This window comes from Cydia strobilella, chromosome 6 (genome assembly GCF_947568885.1).
Source record: "Cydia strobilella chromosome 6, ilCydStro3.1, whole genome shotgun sequence".
NCBI classification, from domain to species: Eukaryota; Metazoa; Arthropoda; class Insecta; order Lepidoptera; family Tortricidae; genus Cydia; species Cydia strobilella.
In genome coordinates this window covers 19,661,167-19,674,561 of record NC_086046.1, presented here as the reverse complement: position 1 = coordinate 19,674,561, position 13,395 = coordinate 19,661,167, and the positions used below count along the sequence as shown (strand labels likewise).

The 13,395-nt window shown below is 38.3% G+C and overlaps 1 protein-coding gene across 3 annotated transcripts in view; it reads right to left on the bottom strand.

The window, feature by feature from the left end:
• The window catches only part of LOC134742236 (leucine-rich repeat flightless-interacting protein 2), a 43,500-nt gene that overhangs the window by 28,299 nt on the left and 1,806 nt on the right, over window positions 1-13,395 (bottom strand). The window contains exon 1 of one of the 3 annotated variants that reach the window (XM_063675255.1): window positions 2,016-2,578. The exons of the other annotated variants lie outside the window; for them this stretch is intronic. Within the exon in view, the coding sequence (XP_063531325.1) occupies window positions 2,016-2,243 (228 nt within the window). The 5' untranslated portion in view covers window positions 2,244-2,578. Of the gene's footprint in view, window positions 1-2,015; window positions 2,579-13,395 lie in introns of those variants that run through there. 3 annotated transcript variants of the gene reach the window in all.

The window sequence follows — 13,395 nt, the reverse complement described above, 5'->3', positions numbered from 1 at the left end:
TGACAATAGTATGAGGTATCTAGCGACTTTCCTATTGATTAACACTGTGACAAGGTACGAAATGGATCGGAAATTAAATTGTACTGTACAAAATGAATTTTTATTAGGTAATTTGAGTAAGTAAGACACCTTATTTTAAAGATATTTTCCACGCAAACAGAAAGGATACAGGGTTTCATATTTGCTATTGTGGCTACGGAACCCCAAATAAAACCTATTATGAATATGCAAAATGCAGATCGCTGATATCTATGATTAATTCATCGCACACTCGACCGCCCCCTTTTCACAATAGTTTCACTATTTTGATTGACAGATGGAACTAAACGGTTCGATTTGAATAAGAATGGTTCAAGCTGTCACCAAGTTATGTGACGGGATATGTTACTGTCACATTTCTATAACAGCTAGTGGCTATGGAGCTGACGGTCTTTTGAGTTATTTTAGAAATTAATCAAGGATTTTCGTTGTAAATGACGAATGGAGAAGACTCGTCCTTTAGATATGCGGCTAATTTTAGTAGTCGCTGACACTAGCTGTGATTCAGCTCGAGGTATTCAACGGTATTCCGCAAAAAATAAATAAAGACTATGTTAATTTAGAGCCAATTGAAGCTGTGATCAAAACCTTAACGGCTATTAACGACCGACCTCCGACTATTGACGACCGATCTGGCCTAGTGGGTAGTGACCCTGCCTGTGAAGACGATGGTACTGGATTCGAATCCCGGTAAGGGCATTTATTTGCGCGATGAGCACAGATATTTGTTCCTGAGTCATGGGTGTTTTCTATGTTATTAAGAATTTATGTAAGTAGCCTACGAATCTGGTGGATCTAAGTTTGAACCCCGGTAAGGTTTAATGTTAACTAAGCAAAGCTTGCACTATTGGTACTTATCATTAGGTACCAATAGTGCAAGCTTTGCTTAGTTAACATTGGCAAGACGAAACTCAATCTCACATGCCTAAAGGATATTACTTCTTGAAATAGTCGCTTTTGGAAATGGTTTAAAAGATAGATATGTACAGTCGAAGGCAAAAATATCGATCCAGACAAATGGCTCAAAAACATGTAAACACGACTTTATTGTCTAAGGTGTAAGAGCGTACACATATTTTTGAAACTTTGGGAATGTATATATATTTATGCCCTTGCCTGTATTTATGATACGAAAAATGTTGTCGTTTCATTTTATAGCTATAGAAATATAGGCCTCTCTAAAAACCGGATTACGTTAACGACTCGTGTTTGAAGCTATAAAATAAGTTGTTCGGAATATTACGCAATAATTCAGCCAAAAAACGAAAAATAAGTGAAAGTCAGATACCCAAGACTTACCTCACTTATGTGTATGGGGACTGACAATAATGCAAAAGATCTAAAAAAGGTAAAAGAAATTGATCTTACAATTCCGCTATCAGGGGCCCATTTCTCGAATGATATTAGTCTAATATTATTAGTGTGTTTTCATGGCAACCCATACGATTTGACAGTTCGTGGACTAATAATATTAGTCTAATACCGTTCGAGAAATGGGCCCCAGTAGTATATCATTATAGCAGTCGGAACTATATCTTGTCAATAAATTAACATAGGTACTTACTATTAAGTTGCTAAACTAATCTATTAGGGCATAAAATGTGAAACATGCTTCGGTCCGCATGATTTGAATTGCTAATAGCTTAGAGAATACAATTTGCTAAGTAGTAATACTAATGGATTAACATTAGGTAATTACTGAGTTTTCTCACTAATTGCCATAGAATAAAGTGACAAGCGACTGATGTGATGAGGGCAAATCATGTTAGGTAGGCGTAACATAGTCGCAAGAGGAATAAGATCAACCGAATTCAATCTACCTCTACCTGACATTGGCGAGTTCCTTAATGCCTTGTTTCTGGATTCACGATCACGTTCAAACAGAGTACGGACCTTCTCCCAGCCAAGCATGTCTAAATCAGAACCAAGGTTGAGCAGACTGAGCAGCGGGAGCATCTAGCTTAACTAATACTTACTAGTTTAGGTCTAACGTGGCACACGATGGACCTCGCGGTCTCCTCATCACTGCTGCTCTCCAGACAGTCGGACAGCGAGGGCGAGCGGCGCGGCCATCGCGGCGCCTTCTCCGAGTCCGGGCTACTCAGCTCCGAGCCCGGGCTCAGCAGCGGCGGCGCCTGGCCTCGCCACCACGACACCAACGCCGGGGCTACTCCGACAACCATAGCCAGGCCTAGCTTCACCATATTGATTAGAAAGTCTTAAATTCACAGTTGCATTGTTCGATCTAACAAAAAACTTGTCTCAAGTGATGCATTGTCTGCAAACGTCTATTTCAGAGCTTCCGGCTTTATGTCAATGTGAGCGAAACGAGGACGTGCCAAATAAACCAATGAGCGACATCACTCGATTAAGGTAAAAGTCACAGTCACTTTAGCACTGTCTAAGTTAAGTTCTCAATGCAATACGCGCGTGGAATAGCAGATCCGCGTCAAGTTCTGTAATATCGAAAGTCGCCGGTTAAGTTGACGTTCTCTCGCGATCGCGGAGTGCCGAGTGGCGGTCGTTGACGCTGGAGCCCTCCCCTCCCCGCCGCCGCCCAGCGCCCCTCCAGCCGCCCGCCCAGGGAACTACCCCTTACGTTTGTGTCTGTGCACAATGTCGCGCAAAACTGCATTCAGCTACTTTAAAATGCAGCTTCTATCTCAAATGAAACAGCCGTGCATTGTGCAACTTAATGACAACTGAAATGTAGGTCAAACGTGTGAAACTTGTACTAGAGTAATAAAAACAAACTGGGTTAAACGCGTAAAAAGATTTCGAGAGACGCGCTGTTAAACAGGGAGTATTACTTGCAATGCAATGCAACGAGGTTTTTAAAAGTGGTATAAATAACGGTATGAGGTAACCCGAAGAGCAAAATGACGCAACGCACATCCGCACCCACTTCCTGCTCAACATTGCAAAATTGCATTGTTTTGAATTAAACATCGAAATGCATTCAGCGTGAATGTCTTAAGGACACACTTCACTTTAGCACGTGAACACCTTGGAGGGTACTGTTTACTTTCAATTTACACACTTGTAAAAAAAAGCTTTAAGTAGTTCACTTGGTCTATGTAGCGTAGTATACAGAATTCATATATAGCGTAGTATGGAATTCATTCTGTTATGGATTTTTGTGGTCCGAAATAAATGGTTTTTTTTTATATAGATTTATGCCTATATTCTAATGTAAGTATGCACAGATGAGATGAACATGTAATTAGACCAATAGAATAAGGTTTACTTTTTAATTATACGGTAGTGCTAATTTCCACGCGGTACGCTGGAAGATGACATCTGCAACGTAGTGCGCTGCACTCGCGATTGGTCGGACGGGAGCGCGGCTGGATCGATGCAAGCGCGGCTTTTGACCCTGGCTTATAGCGCGATGTCTTAGTTGATATACCAACAGCTCTCCTCGCTTATCATGGATACGTAACGTCAGCTTCCAGATACGGCTTTCTTGTGGGGTAACTCTTGTGAGATTGAAAGATTGTTTCTCAGCGAAAAGAAGTGCATAATCTTGAATCAATCTGCAATGCACCACTACTCACAACATGTAAACCAATTTTATATTTGTTACATTTAGGTAGGTACCTGTTCCGAATGCGCTATTTACAATAAGCAAATTGAAGCTGAAATTTTCAAATATATTTAATGGCCATTCTCGTACTGACACTGAACCGATCAGTGGACTCATAAAATGTAAGGCATAAAATTGAACCTTCGTACAATCGCGTTTATGGTTTTTGCACACTGCAACTCTGTAAGTGCAAGAGGGAATAATGCTTTAGTCATAACTAGATTATGATCTAGTAACTTGGGTAATAGTGCCTTATTTTAAATCTAGTTAACTCTCCTTAGATTATACAACAGTTCTTTACACTACACTGCTCTTGCTCTAGATTTTCGGCCTTCTGTTCTGGCCGAATATAAGTTTTCAGTTCGCGTGAACCGAGAGAATTGCATCAGCCAGGGGTAGGGTGTAGACAGATCGATGCTGCTGACGTCAAACCCGGCGAGGTGCCTCGTGACTATCCAAGCCCTATAAAACGTCGAACGATTTACGATGCCAATTTGAGTACCTCCTCGATATCTGATTAGATAGCGATTTTCCAGGCTAAATTAAGTTTTTTTTGCGCATAGACCGAGAGAAAGGGGCCAGGGGCTAGACAGATCGATGCTGCTGACGTCAAACCCAGCGAGGTGCCTCATGACTATCCGTACCCTATAAAACATTGAACTATTTACGAGGCCAATTTGAGTTCCTCCTCGATATGTGATTAGAGGCATTCGTAAGCTGGAGAAGACCGAGTAACCGATAGTATTACATACATATATACATACCACTCTATACTCTAATGAACTACCTGATTGTAGAAAGGCGTGTATAAATACTATAAATCAACTAATAAATCGGTCATAACAATGCGCTTTGAAATTTAAATTCTTTTCTTCAGTAATAGTTATTCACACGCTAGCGACATACATTTTTTATCCATGAATAAATATATAAGGCAATGAAAGCGACAGTTTTTTCGGGTTTCATGATCAATAGACTAAAGTTCCTACTGGCAGACTGGTAGTGATTTATCGGCAGGAAGTTTTAAATTGAAATAGTTAAGGTATCTTTCTTTCCACGTTCCTCCTCAGTTCCACGTTCTTTCAATTTATCCAATTCCAATCGGAGCCGGCTTTCAGAGGAATTCAGTCAAATAAATCTACTTCGATGTTAAAAGTTGGTAGTTTGACATTAATTATTTTAGTTCCTCAGTTTTATATATACGTCATACCATACGTCATCAACGTTTTAAAATTCACAGCTAGTTTACTGTTCGTTCTTACCTCTAGAATTTCAAATGGAAACCTACTATACTGGAACGCGTAGACTCAAGTATTCACATGTTCAAACCTTTACAATTCTGTCGTTAGCATACGTATTCAAGACTTTGAAAAGCTTTACTGTTTAGAACGCTTTGAAAGTGTTAAAGCCTTCTCTTAACTAACGGTAGGCTTTAAGTCGTTGGAATAAGGTTTACGAATAGCTAAGAGTGTGGAAGAGGTGCATAAGGTACGGGGTACAGAGCCCGGCCGGGAACTGGGACACGGGATCGATCGCCGGCCAACGACCTTTACCCTAGGTTACCACCGTTGCTCCCGTTTGGCAAATAGGTCGCTACATTACAGATTGTATAAACACTGGATTTATGTTTGTTGAAATTATACTGATTTGAATTGGTGTAGTAATATGTTGTGTGTAATCAAAAGCACATTTGGTTGCGTTACGGTGTTGAAAGACTTGAACGCATTTAAATGCCGTTCTTAGGAAATTGTTCTGAAGTTGACAGAACAAGCATACATAAAATAAGTCGCTTAATAGAAATTAATACAATGTGTGCCGTATAAAAATGACTAAATAATAATGAATTTTTAAGAGGGAAGAGTACCTACATCCTGTACATCCTTAAGCTCAGTTGGAAAACCAGCAGTTTTGGTCAATCAAATTCTTGTTGTTGCATGAACGACGAGAAATCATTGCGTTTCTAGGCATCATACTTAGGAGGTGGTCAACACAAAAAAAATTGTACCGTTTGACCGCGACAATCGTAGATGCAGAGGCTGAGGAAGCGGCAGGCTGTGCGCTACGGCCGCAGACTGCACCGCGAAAAACGAAATTTCTTTATCTGCATATTCGAGCGATAGAGAGGCAGATAAAGAAATTTCGATTTTCGTTTTTTGCGGTAGTTCCTCTGGAGCGGGTGTGGAGAGCATGCGGAGATACATTACGCTTTCATTATACTTGCGCGTGAACTAAAATATGCAAATATGACATGACCATAAATTTATGTATGTATGTATAAACTCTTTATTGTACAAAGACATAGAACACAAATATGGCACAGAAATAGGCAGTACAAAAGGCGAACTTATCCCTTTAAGGGATTTCTTCCAGTTAACCTTTGAGTAGATGAGAATTGAAATTTAGAGTTTAAATTAAACTGGAACAATGGTACAGCAAGGAAATTTCAAGAAATTCAGAGAAACCTCAGCAAGAACATTACTAGCACTATCGCTAATAATAGTCAACATTCTAGGCGTGTTTGCTGACATACAAACGCAGTTAACTAACCATTCGGAAACCTTCTTGCAAAGAGACAGGATCCACTATCGGTCATTCAAACGAAGCGCTAATCAAATGCAGCTCTCACAGTGACCTGACCTGTCACGCAACGTGAAAGGCGAACGATGCTAATTCTATACGATTGGCTAGCTTAGTAATGGTAAAAAAAAAAAAAAAAAAACAAAACAAACAAATAACAACACTTGTTAATTTTTAACAAGCAGAAACGCCTGCGGACGATGCTATCAAAAATTAATTTAGAATGGGAATTAGCACATCGTAACATTCGTAACTGGTGAATTTCCAATATAACTTGGAACTCGAGGTGGCCGTTAAAGAAGTGTAACGCTCTTACGGTAGATGTCGCTAGGGTCCCCTAGACCCATATAGTGGGAAGATTTCTGACGTTTTCAACCAAAAGATACCACATTGTCGCTAGTCGATAAGGTTGATTACAAATTGAAGCTATATGGAAATAGCGCCTTATTGACAACCGACAATAAGTACCCTTTTGGTTGAGAATGGCACATTTACTGACTAAAGATGAGGTCTTGGTGGCTCAGTTGGCAAAGCGCTGGAGTATCGATCCAGTGAGTTCAAGTCTCACCCAAGGCAGTAATTCGACCAGGATTATGAGATTATAGATGAAACAATTATATTAATTAATTCCAAGTGACCAGTTTTACGAATATTACCTATTTATGCGATTTAAAACACCAGGTATAGTTTTTCGGGCCTTATATTCTTTATTACGTATATGTACAGCGAGCTGCAAGTGTATTTATGAATGGAATTCATTCACAAAGTGAGTATGTACTTTTGCAGCTTTAAAGTAAATAAATATTATAAATATATAAATTAATTTCATTATACCATTTATACCACTTTAACTTATCAATTTGCGTCCTTCTGCATTTGACCTCAAAAATATCCGTTAATATTAAAGATAAGATAAAGATAGGCATATTACAATGCGCTTATGAACGTCAAATAAACCTACACCAGGTTTGCGTATGCAAGTTTACTCTTACATTTTTTAAATAAACTGACTTTCGCCCAATCGGACTGCAGACGCAAAACTTTCTAAGATCTGACTTTCCCATAACACTTTCCTTTAGATGCGACAAAACTCTAATCAAAAATAGATGTGCAAAGAAAGCTTGTTGAATAAATATACATCTCCATCCTATCCGATCAATCGCCTTAAACAAATATAAAGTGATTAGGGAAGACTAGAGTTGTATCGTTCCCGGTAACATTCCCCATTTTGCATGGGGAATGTTACCGAGTGAGAAATTTCCCCATACAAATTGAGGAATGTTACCGGGAATGGCACAACTCTAGGGAAGACACATCGGCCTGTGATATTATGCGTTGCGTTTCCGTAACGTAATGCGTAGGGCATGTAACGCAAGAGGTGTAATATCTGATATATAAATCCAAACATTACAACCAGGGTGTGCAAGCGCGTGTACATGCATCAGGGGTACCTATATCTATTTATTTTTAATCACTGCATTACGATACAAAATTTTCTAGGTGGATAGATGATAAAAAACTGCTACATTTCCTCCTCACATCGGTTTCCTCATCATAAGGGACGTGGCCGCTTCTAGGGAAAAGCTTCTCTTTGACAATCTGCCGCCACCTTTTTCTGTCTGTCGCCTACATTAAACATTTAGGATTAAACAGGGCTCATTCACATCTTGTACAATTTAGTACCATATCACTGTAACTCCTTTGAAAATTATATTCTCGCTCAATACATACTCGAAAGCGACATGGTACTAAAATGCCCACGTTACGAGTTTTCGGGAATCGTATCGTAATGTCCTGTGAACTGACAAGCTGAATACTCAATGGAACAACGACGTAAGTGTATATGAGGTAAGTAAAGGGTTTCTACGTTTATTAGATCGGAATAGTAATGGGTGTTGCGTGTGGAGAGATCTAGGTTGAGGTAAGTGCTGGAGAATTGATTGATCATTTGTTTTATGTAGTTTCTAGCGCAGTCAAGTTGCGTTTTTAGGGTTCCGTACCCAAAGGGTAAAAACGGGACCCTATTACTAAGACTCCGCAGTCCGTCTGTCTGTCACCAGGCTGTATCTCATGAACCGTGATACACAGTTGAAATTTTCACAGATGATGTATTTCTGTTGCCGCTATAACAACGAATAGTAAAAAGTACGGAACCCTCGGTGGGCGAGTCCGACTCGCACTTGGCCAGTTTTTGTTTTACATGCCATATAACTAGGGTTAAACGAATAGCAACATTTGTATTGTCAGAAAAAATCTTTATCAATATCTAACGTGTGATAATAGTGACAAGAATTGAAATGAAAAATTTACAAAAATTCCAAAAAAATGGTTTTTAGATTATATCTCATACATTATAATTTATAAGCACATTTCAAACCCAAATAAATATGTGATTGAACAAAAAATTGGCTGTAGAGCTTCTGCATAGGTATGTATATTTATTTACCTACCTCAAATTGTGAAGCAACCAGCACTCATAACTGATTTATTGAAACGACCAAGCCCCATATTTTGACTAAGGTGTAGAGTTTGTGAAGTTAGGGCTTGTAGAGTTAGAAGCTTGGCTCTACAAGAGATCTGATAACTTTTTGACAGTGCAAGCCTTATGGTTTCGTCTTGGCAACATTTTTCATGAAAATGTTTTGGTGGGATATCTATTTCTCAGGTTTTGAGACTATAACAAGACAATTATATTATTCAATCCTTATTACTTCAAATTAAATCTTACACAACTTTGAACTGGGAGGTTTATAAAGGGTCACGATAATAAGCAACACTTACATCGCAGTTTCTTTGTTTACTTTACGAAGAAAATCCGTACACTATTCATTTTGTAACTATCCCACTCCCACGGCACAGCTTACTTTGTTATCTAGTTCCGTCATGTTATTTTTTTAATGGTTTGCTCAACGTTATTTAATTAATAATTAAGTGTCCTCAATTTTTTTAAATTTGCGTGTCCCCGCCATACAAGACAAAGGGCACTGCCCATCATTTCTCTAAACGTTTCTTGTCGAAGACTCAAAATCATACTATTTTAGAGTCGCATTTATATCAAAATCTCCTCCTCCTCCTCTTCCCAGAAGAGGCTTAAAGATCAAAGAAACGAGACATTTCATTTTCGGATTGTACATGTACACCTGGACTACAACAATTAGATGATACCCGACAGATAACTTTTGACCTAGCGTGGCAATATGACCAGAAAAACCAACCTCGAACTAAATGAGAAAGACTGAAAAGACTATTCTGTAAATTTTCAATCATTCCAGTGAGCTGGGAGGCTACCGACAACATCGAAACTCTAAGATCTCTATTGCTCTGCTTAAATAGACTGACAGAGATGAAGTCTTTAGAGGTCCAGATCTAATCTACGAGCAGTAGCCATGTGCATTGTGCATTGAATTTTTCATTTAACTATATTGCCTAAGTAATAAAAATAAAGGTCACGACTACCTAAAACAAGTGACTATTTCGGTTGGGCGCGTTGTGGAGCGGTCGCGCATGCTGCACAAATAGATCGCATCTTGTAGGGCTGTCAGCGGCGGATAATTGGGTCGATAACTATTAGCGGAATGAGCGGGATACTGATGGCAACAATAGCACGGTTTCATATCGGTATCGTTAATAAGGGTCACGGCAGAGCTATACCAAAAGCTTTGCGCGTTGTAGAGCGGTCGCGCACGCTACACAAATAGACATCGTGCAGGGCTATCAGCGGCGGATACTGGCAACAATAGGTTGGATATCGGTATCTTTGCTGGATGATAATGCAGGAAAGTTTTGAAATACCATTTGCAGTGTAATATTTGTGTGTTCAATCTTTGAAGTACGGCATACCTATTTGATACATCCCTACAAAGTAACACAGATCTGCGAAACGTGCGATACGCCTCATCACCTCATCAGGCCCGCAGCCCAAACACCACATTTTATAGCTTCCTTAAGATGTCTTTATGCCGCATCCAAATGGCAAATTAATGTTCATTAGATGATTGTGGTCGGCATAGTTGGATTGAATAGCATTTCTTAGCATTGTGAGGATTTCGAGGGTTTTCTAGTTTGTACGGTTGTACCACTATACAAAATTGGTGTGTTTTTATTGCAGTGTCAAATTTAAAGTATCACTTAATCCAATCAACTTAATGCATCGGTAAACAAATTACCTACACTCTCGTATTCAATAAGGTATGTAATTTAGGTTGATAACTTGTAAATACTGAACTCCTTTTCGTTATAAAGCATTTAATAAAAGGTTTCGGTGCTTTAGACAATAATTACTTGCCCTACAAGTTCCCGCAACACTATTCAGCATTTCCCTAGTCCAGTGTTTTACTTCCTTACACAGCTACGACCTTCAATCACTGACGACAATAATTATATCTTTTTTAAAACAATCGCAACTGTAAGAGTAAAAACACCAGAGCACCATTATAACAAATATTTATTAGGGAATCACAAAAGGGAGTTTAGTCTTAGATAGTACATAGCGTGGTTCACGCCCGAAACCGATCTACAAGCTCCTATATTAGTGATGTGTCATTCCGGTTATGGTAGTGTTGTGCAGGACCAATAAATGACGATGCCGCCTTTTACAACGTAGAAAGACGATATTTGGAACTCCTGGGCAAGACAGGCGCGAAGGTGTTATGCGGAAGAGGCTATTTCGATCGCGTCTTATTCTGTGGCAGTGTCGCACCTACGCATGCAGGTGACAGTGCGCACCGAGCGTCCGCGCCGACACGCGACGCGGCGCGTCAAAACATCTGAGGTCTTTATCAAGTTCTATAATACTTTATTACTGAACGAGAAACAGAATCAATAGGTATTAGCGTTAACTTTAACGTTTAGCAACCACCAGTTCATTTCATATAAAAGTATTTTAGAAAACACTTGTGGTTGTGTTAGTTGATGGATACAGTCTAAGGAAACAACGTGCCTCGAAAATCACGAAAATTTGATTCTCGATCAGATGGCGCCACTAGTTTTGGCCTACACTCGTATAGAGGGCGTAGACTGTTTCGTTTGTTATTTATAATTTTAACGCATACCAGTGAAAGAACATGGGTCAAAATCATATAAAAATTATTAATGCAAATAAAAAAATCATTTATCCATATTTAAATACATTTTATCGTATTTTTATAAATATTTATTTTTAGTTTTAAAGTGTGTCGACAGATGGCAGTGAATTTACTGGGGTTACAAAATTTACTATGACAGTACCGCTCTAGTATAAGTTACTCTATGGTTAGTTTTAAAATCAAAACAAAACAAAGGCAATCCCAATTGCGTTTCCACCAGAGATGTGCGAGGAAGCGTAGCGAGGGACGTGTTTGTTAACAGCCAATAGAATGAATAGAATCTCTCTCTTCATTTACCTATCCTTGCTCAGCACAGATCACATGGACAATATTCTATCTACGCATCCTCGCACATCTCTGGTGGACACGCAGCCTAATGAAATTTCACCGGTTGTTGGAAACAATGCGCGATAGCGTATTTATCTAACCCGGAATACGAGGTTAATACAAATAAATGCGCTAAGTTTTGCCGTGCGCCGCAGTGGGTTTGAAATTGGAAAATAAAGTTTTGTATTTGTATTTTCTCCGCAATTTTAAATCCGTTGGACACTGGAACATCAATAGCCCATACTGCCCATAGTAAGTATACTAAGTTTCATATTACATTTAATATTATAATGTTTTATTTAGATTTTTGACATGGCTATATTCTTTTTATAAATGTCAGTAATGTTGAATTTTTTTTTTAAATTGCTGCTCTGATTTTAATTTATTTATTTTTCGTTTATTTTTAATTGTGTTTTTTACATTGTAATGTGTTGGACCTACGTTATCTTTAATAAACGGATTTATTATTATTATTACACTCTAAAAGCAGGGCTCGGAAGCGGTATTTTTAAAAAACCAGCCCAATATTTAGAATTATTTTATGTTCTTTAGGTAGGATTTAATCATGTATTTAGGTAACAATTTTGTATTATTAGATAGTCACATTAAAAATGAAATAACAAACCAAAAAACGAAAAAGTACGTAATAATACCGGTATTTTTGTATGGAGCAAATACGCGTTTCCAATCCCTGCATAAGATTGTTGGCCTGTTGACCTGGTGTTCCTAGAGGTTGAGGATAAGGAGTCTTATTAACTTCTAGGCACAGCTTCTAGGTATACAATATCTGCATATAGCCCTCCAAAGTTTGGCATGTCTCAGAATTATGGGCTCTTAATGATCCCACATCCTCAAAAGGAATGACAAATTAGAACTTAAAATATCTCAGTGACCCATCTTGGAATCTCCAACAGTATTTAGTGAAACCTAGGTAGTCACACAGGTACCTATATTTGAGCACCTTTACTGTATGAGTCACTTTACTGGGTGAGACCATTATCTGTCTCATACAGCCCACACATAATTAATCTTATCAGTAGGGGTCATCCATTAATTACGTCACACGAATTTCTAGGTTTTTTGACCCCTCCCCCCTTCTCACACTTGGTTACATTTGGCAAACCCCTCCCCCCCTGGTGTGACGTCACATTTTTTCAACGAAATCGGCAAATCGAATTAAAAGTATTATTAATATTTTATCAATATATTTAATATTAGTAATTTTGTAACCTAAAACTATTGAAAAGAAAATAAAAAAAATAATAACAATTTTCATTCCAAAAATTGGTTATTTAACTGTAAAGCGAATAAAATAATTTAAATAAATCTTTGGATACTGATGAAGTTAAAGTGACATCATAGTTCGTGACTCCCCCTCCCCCATGTCACATTTTCTTGACCCCCTCCCTCCCCCTAAACATGTGATGTGATGTAATTAATGGATGACCACTTATGAGGTGATAAAAGACAATCATGTACTAATTTAAGTGCAATTGATAAGGGGGTATTGTAGTGTCAGTACTAATTTAGCCAGTAAGTTCGTTAATTGTCAATTTCGTGAAATATACAAGAAAATAATGTGCAGGTAATATAAAAAAGTTTTCCTTAAATGTGTATTGGTAGAATGATTAACAATGAGGAACTGTTGATGTAAATAGGTTTCAGTTTTGTGTAACCTAATTTTATTAATTGTTATAATAATGGAATGTAACCACATTTTTACTAGTGCAACAGGCCTGTGTGTTTGGCAATAACTTTGTAATACTTTAAGATACATAATTA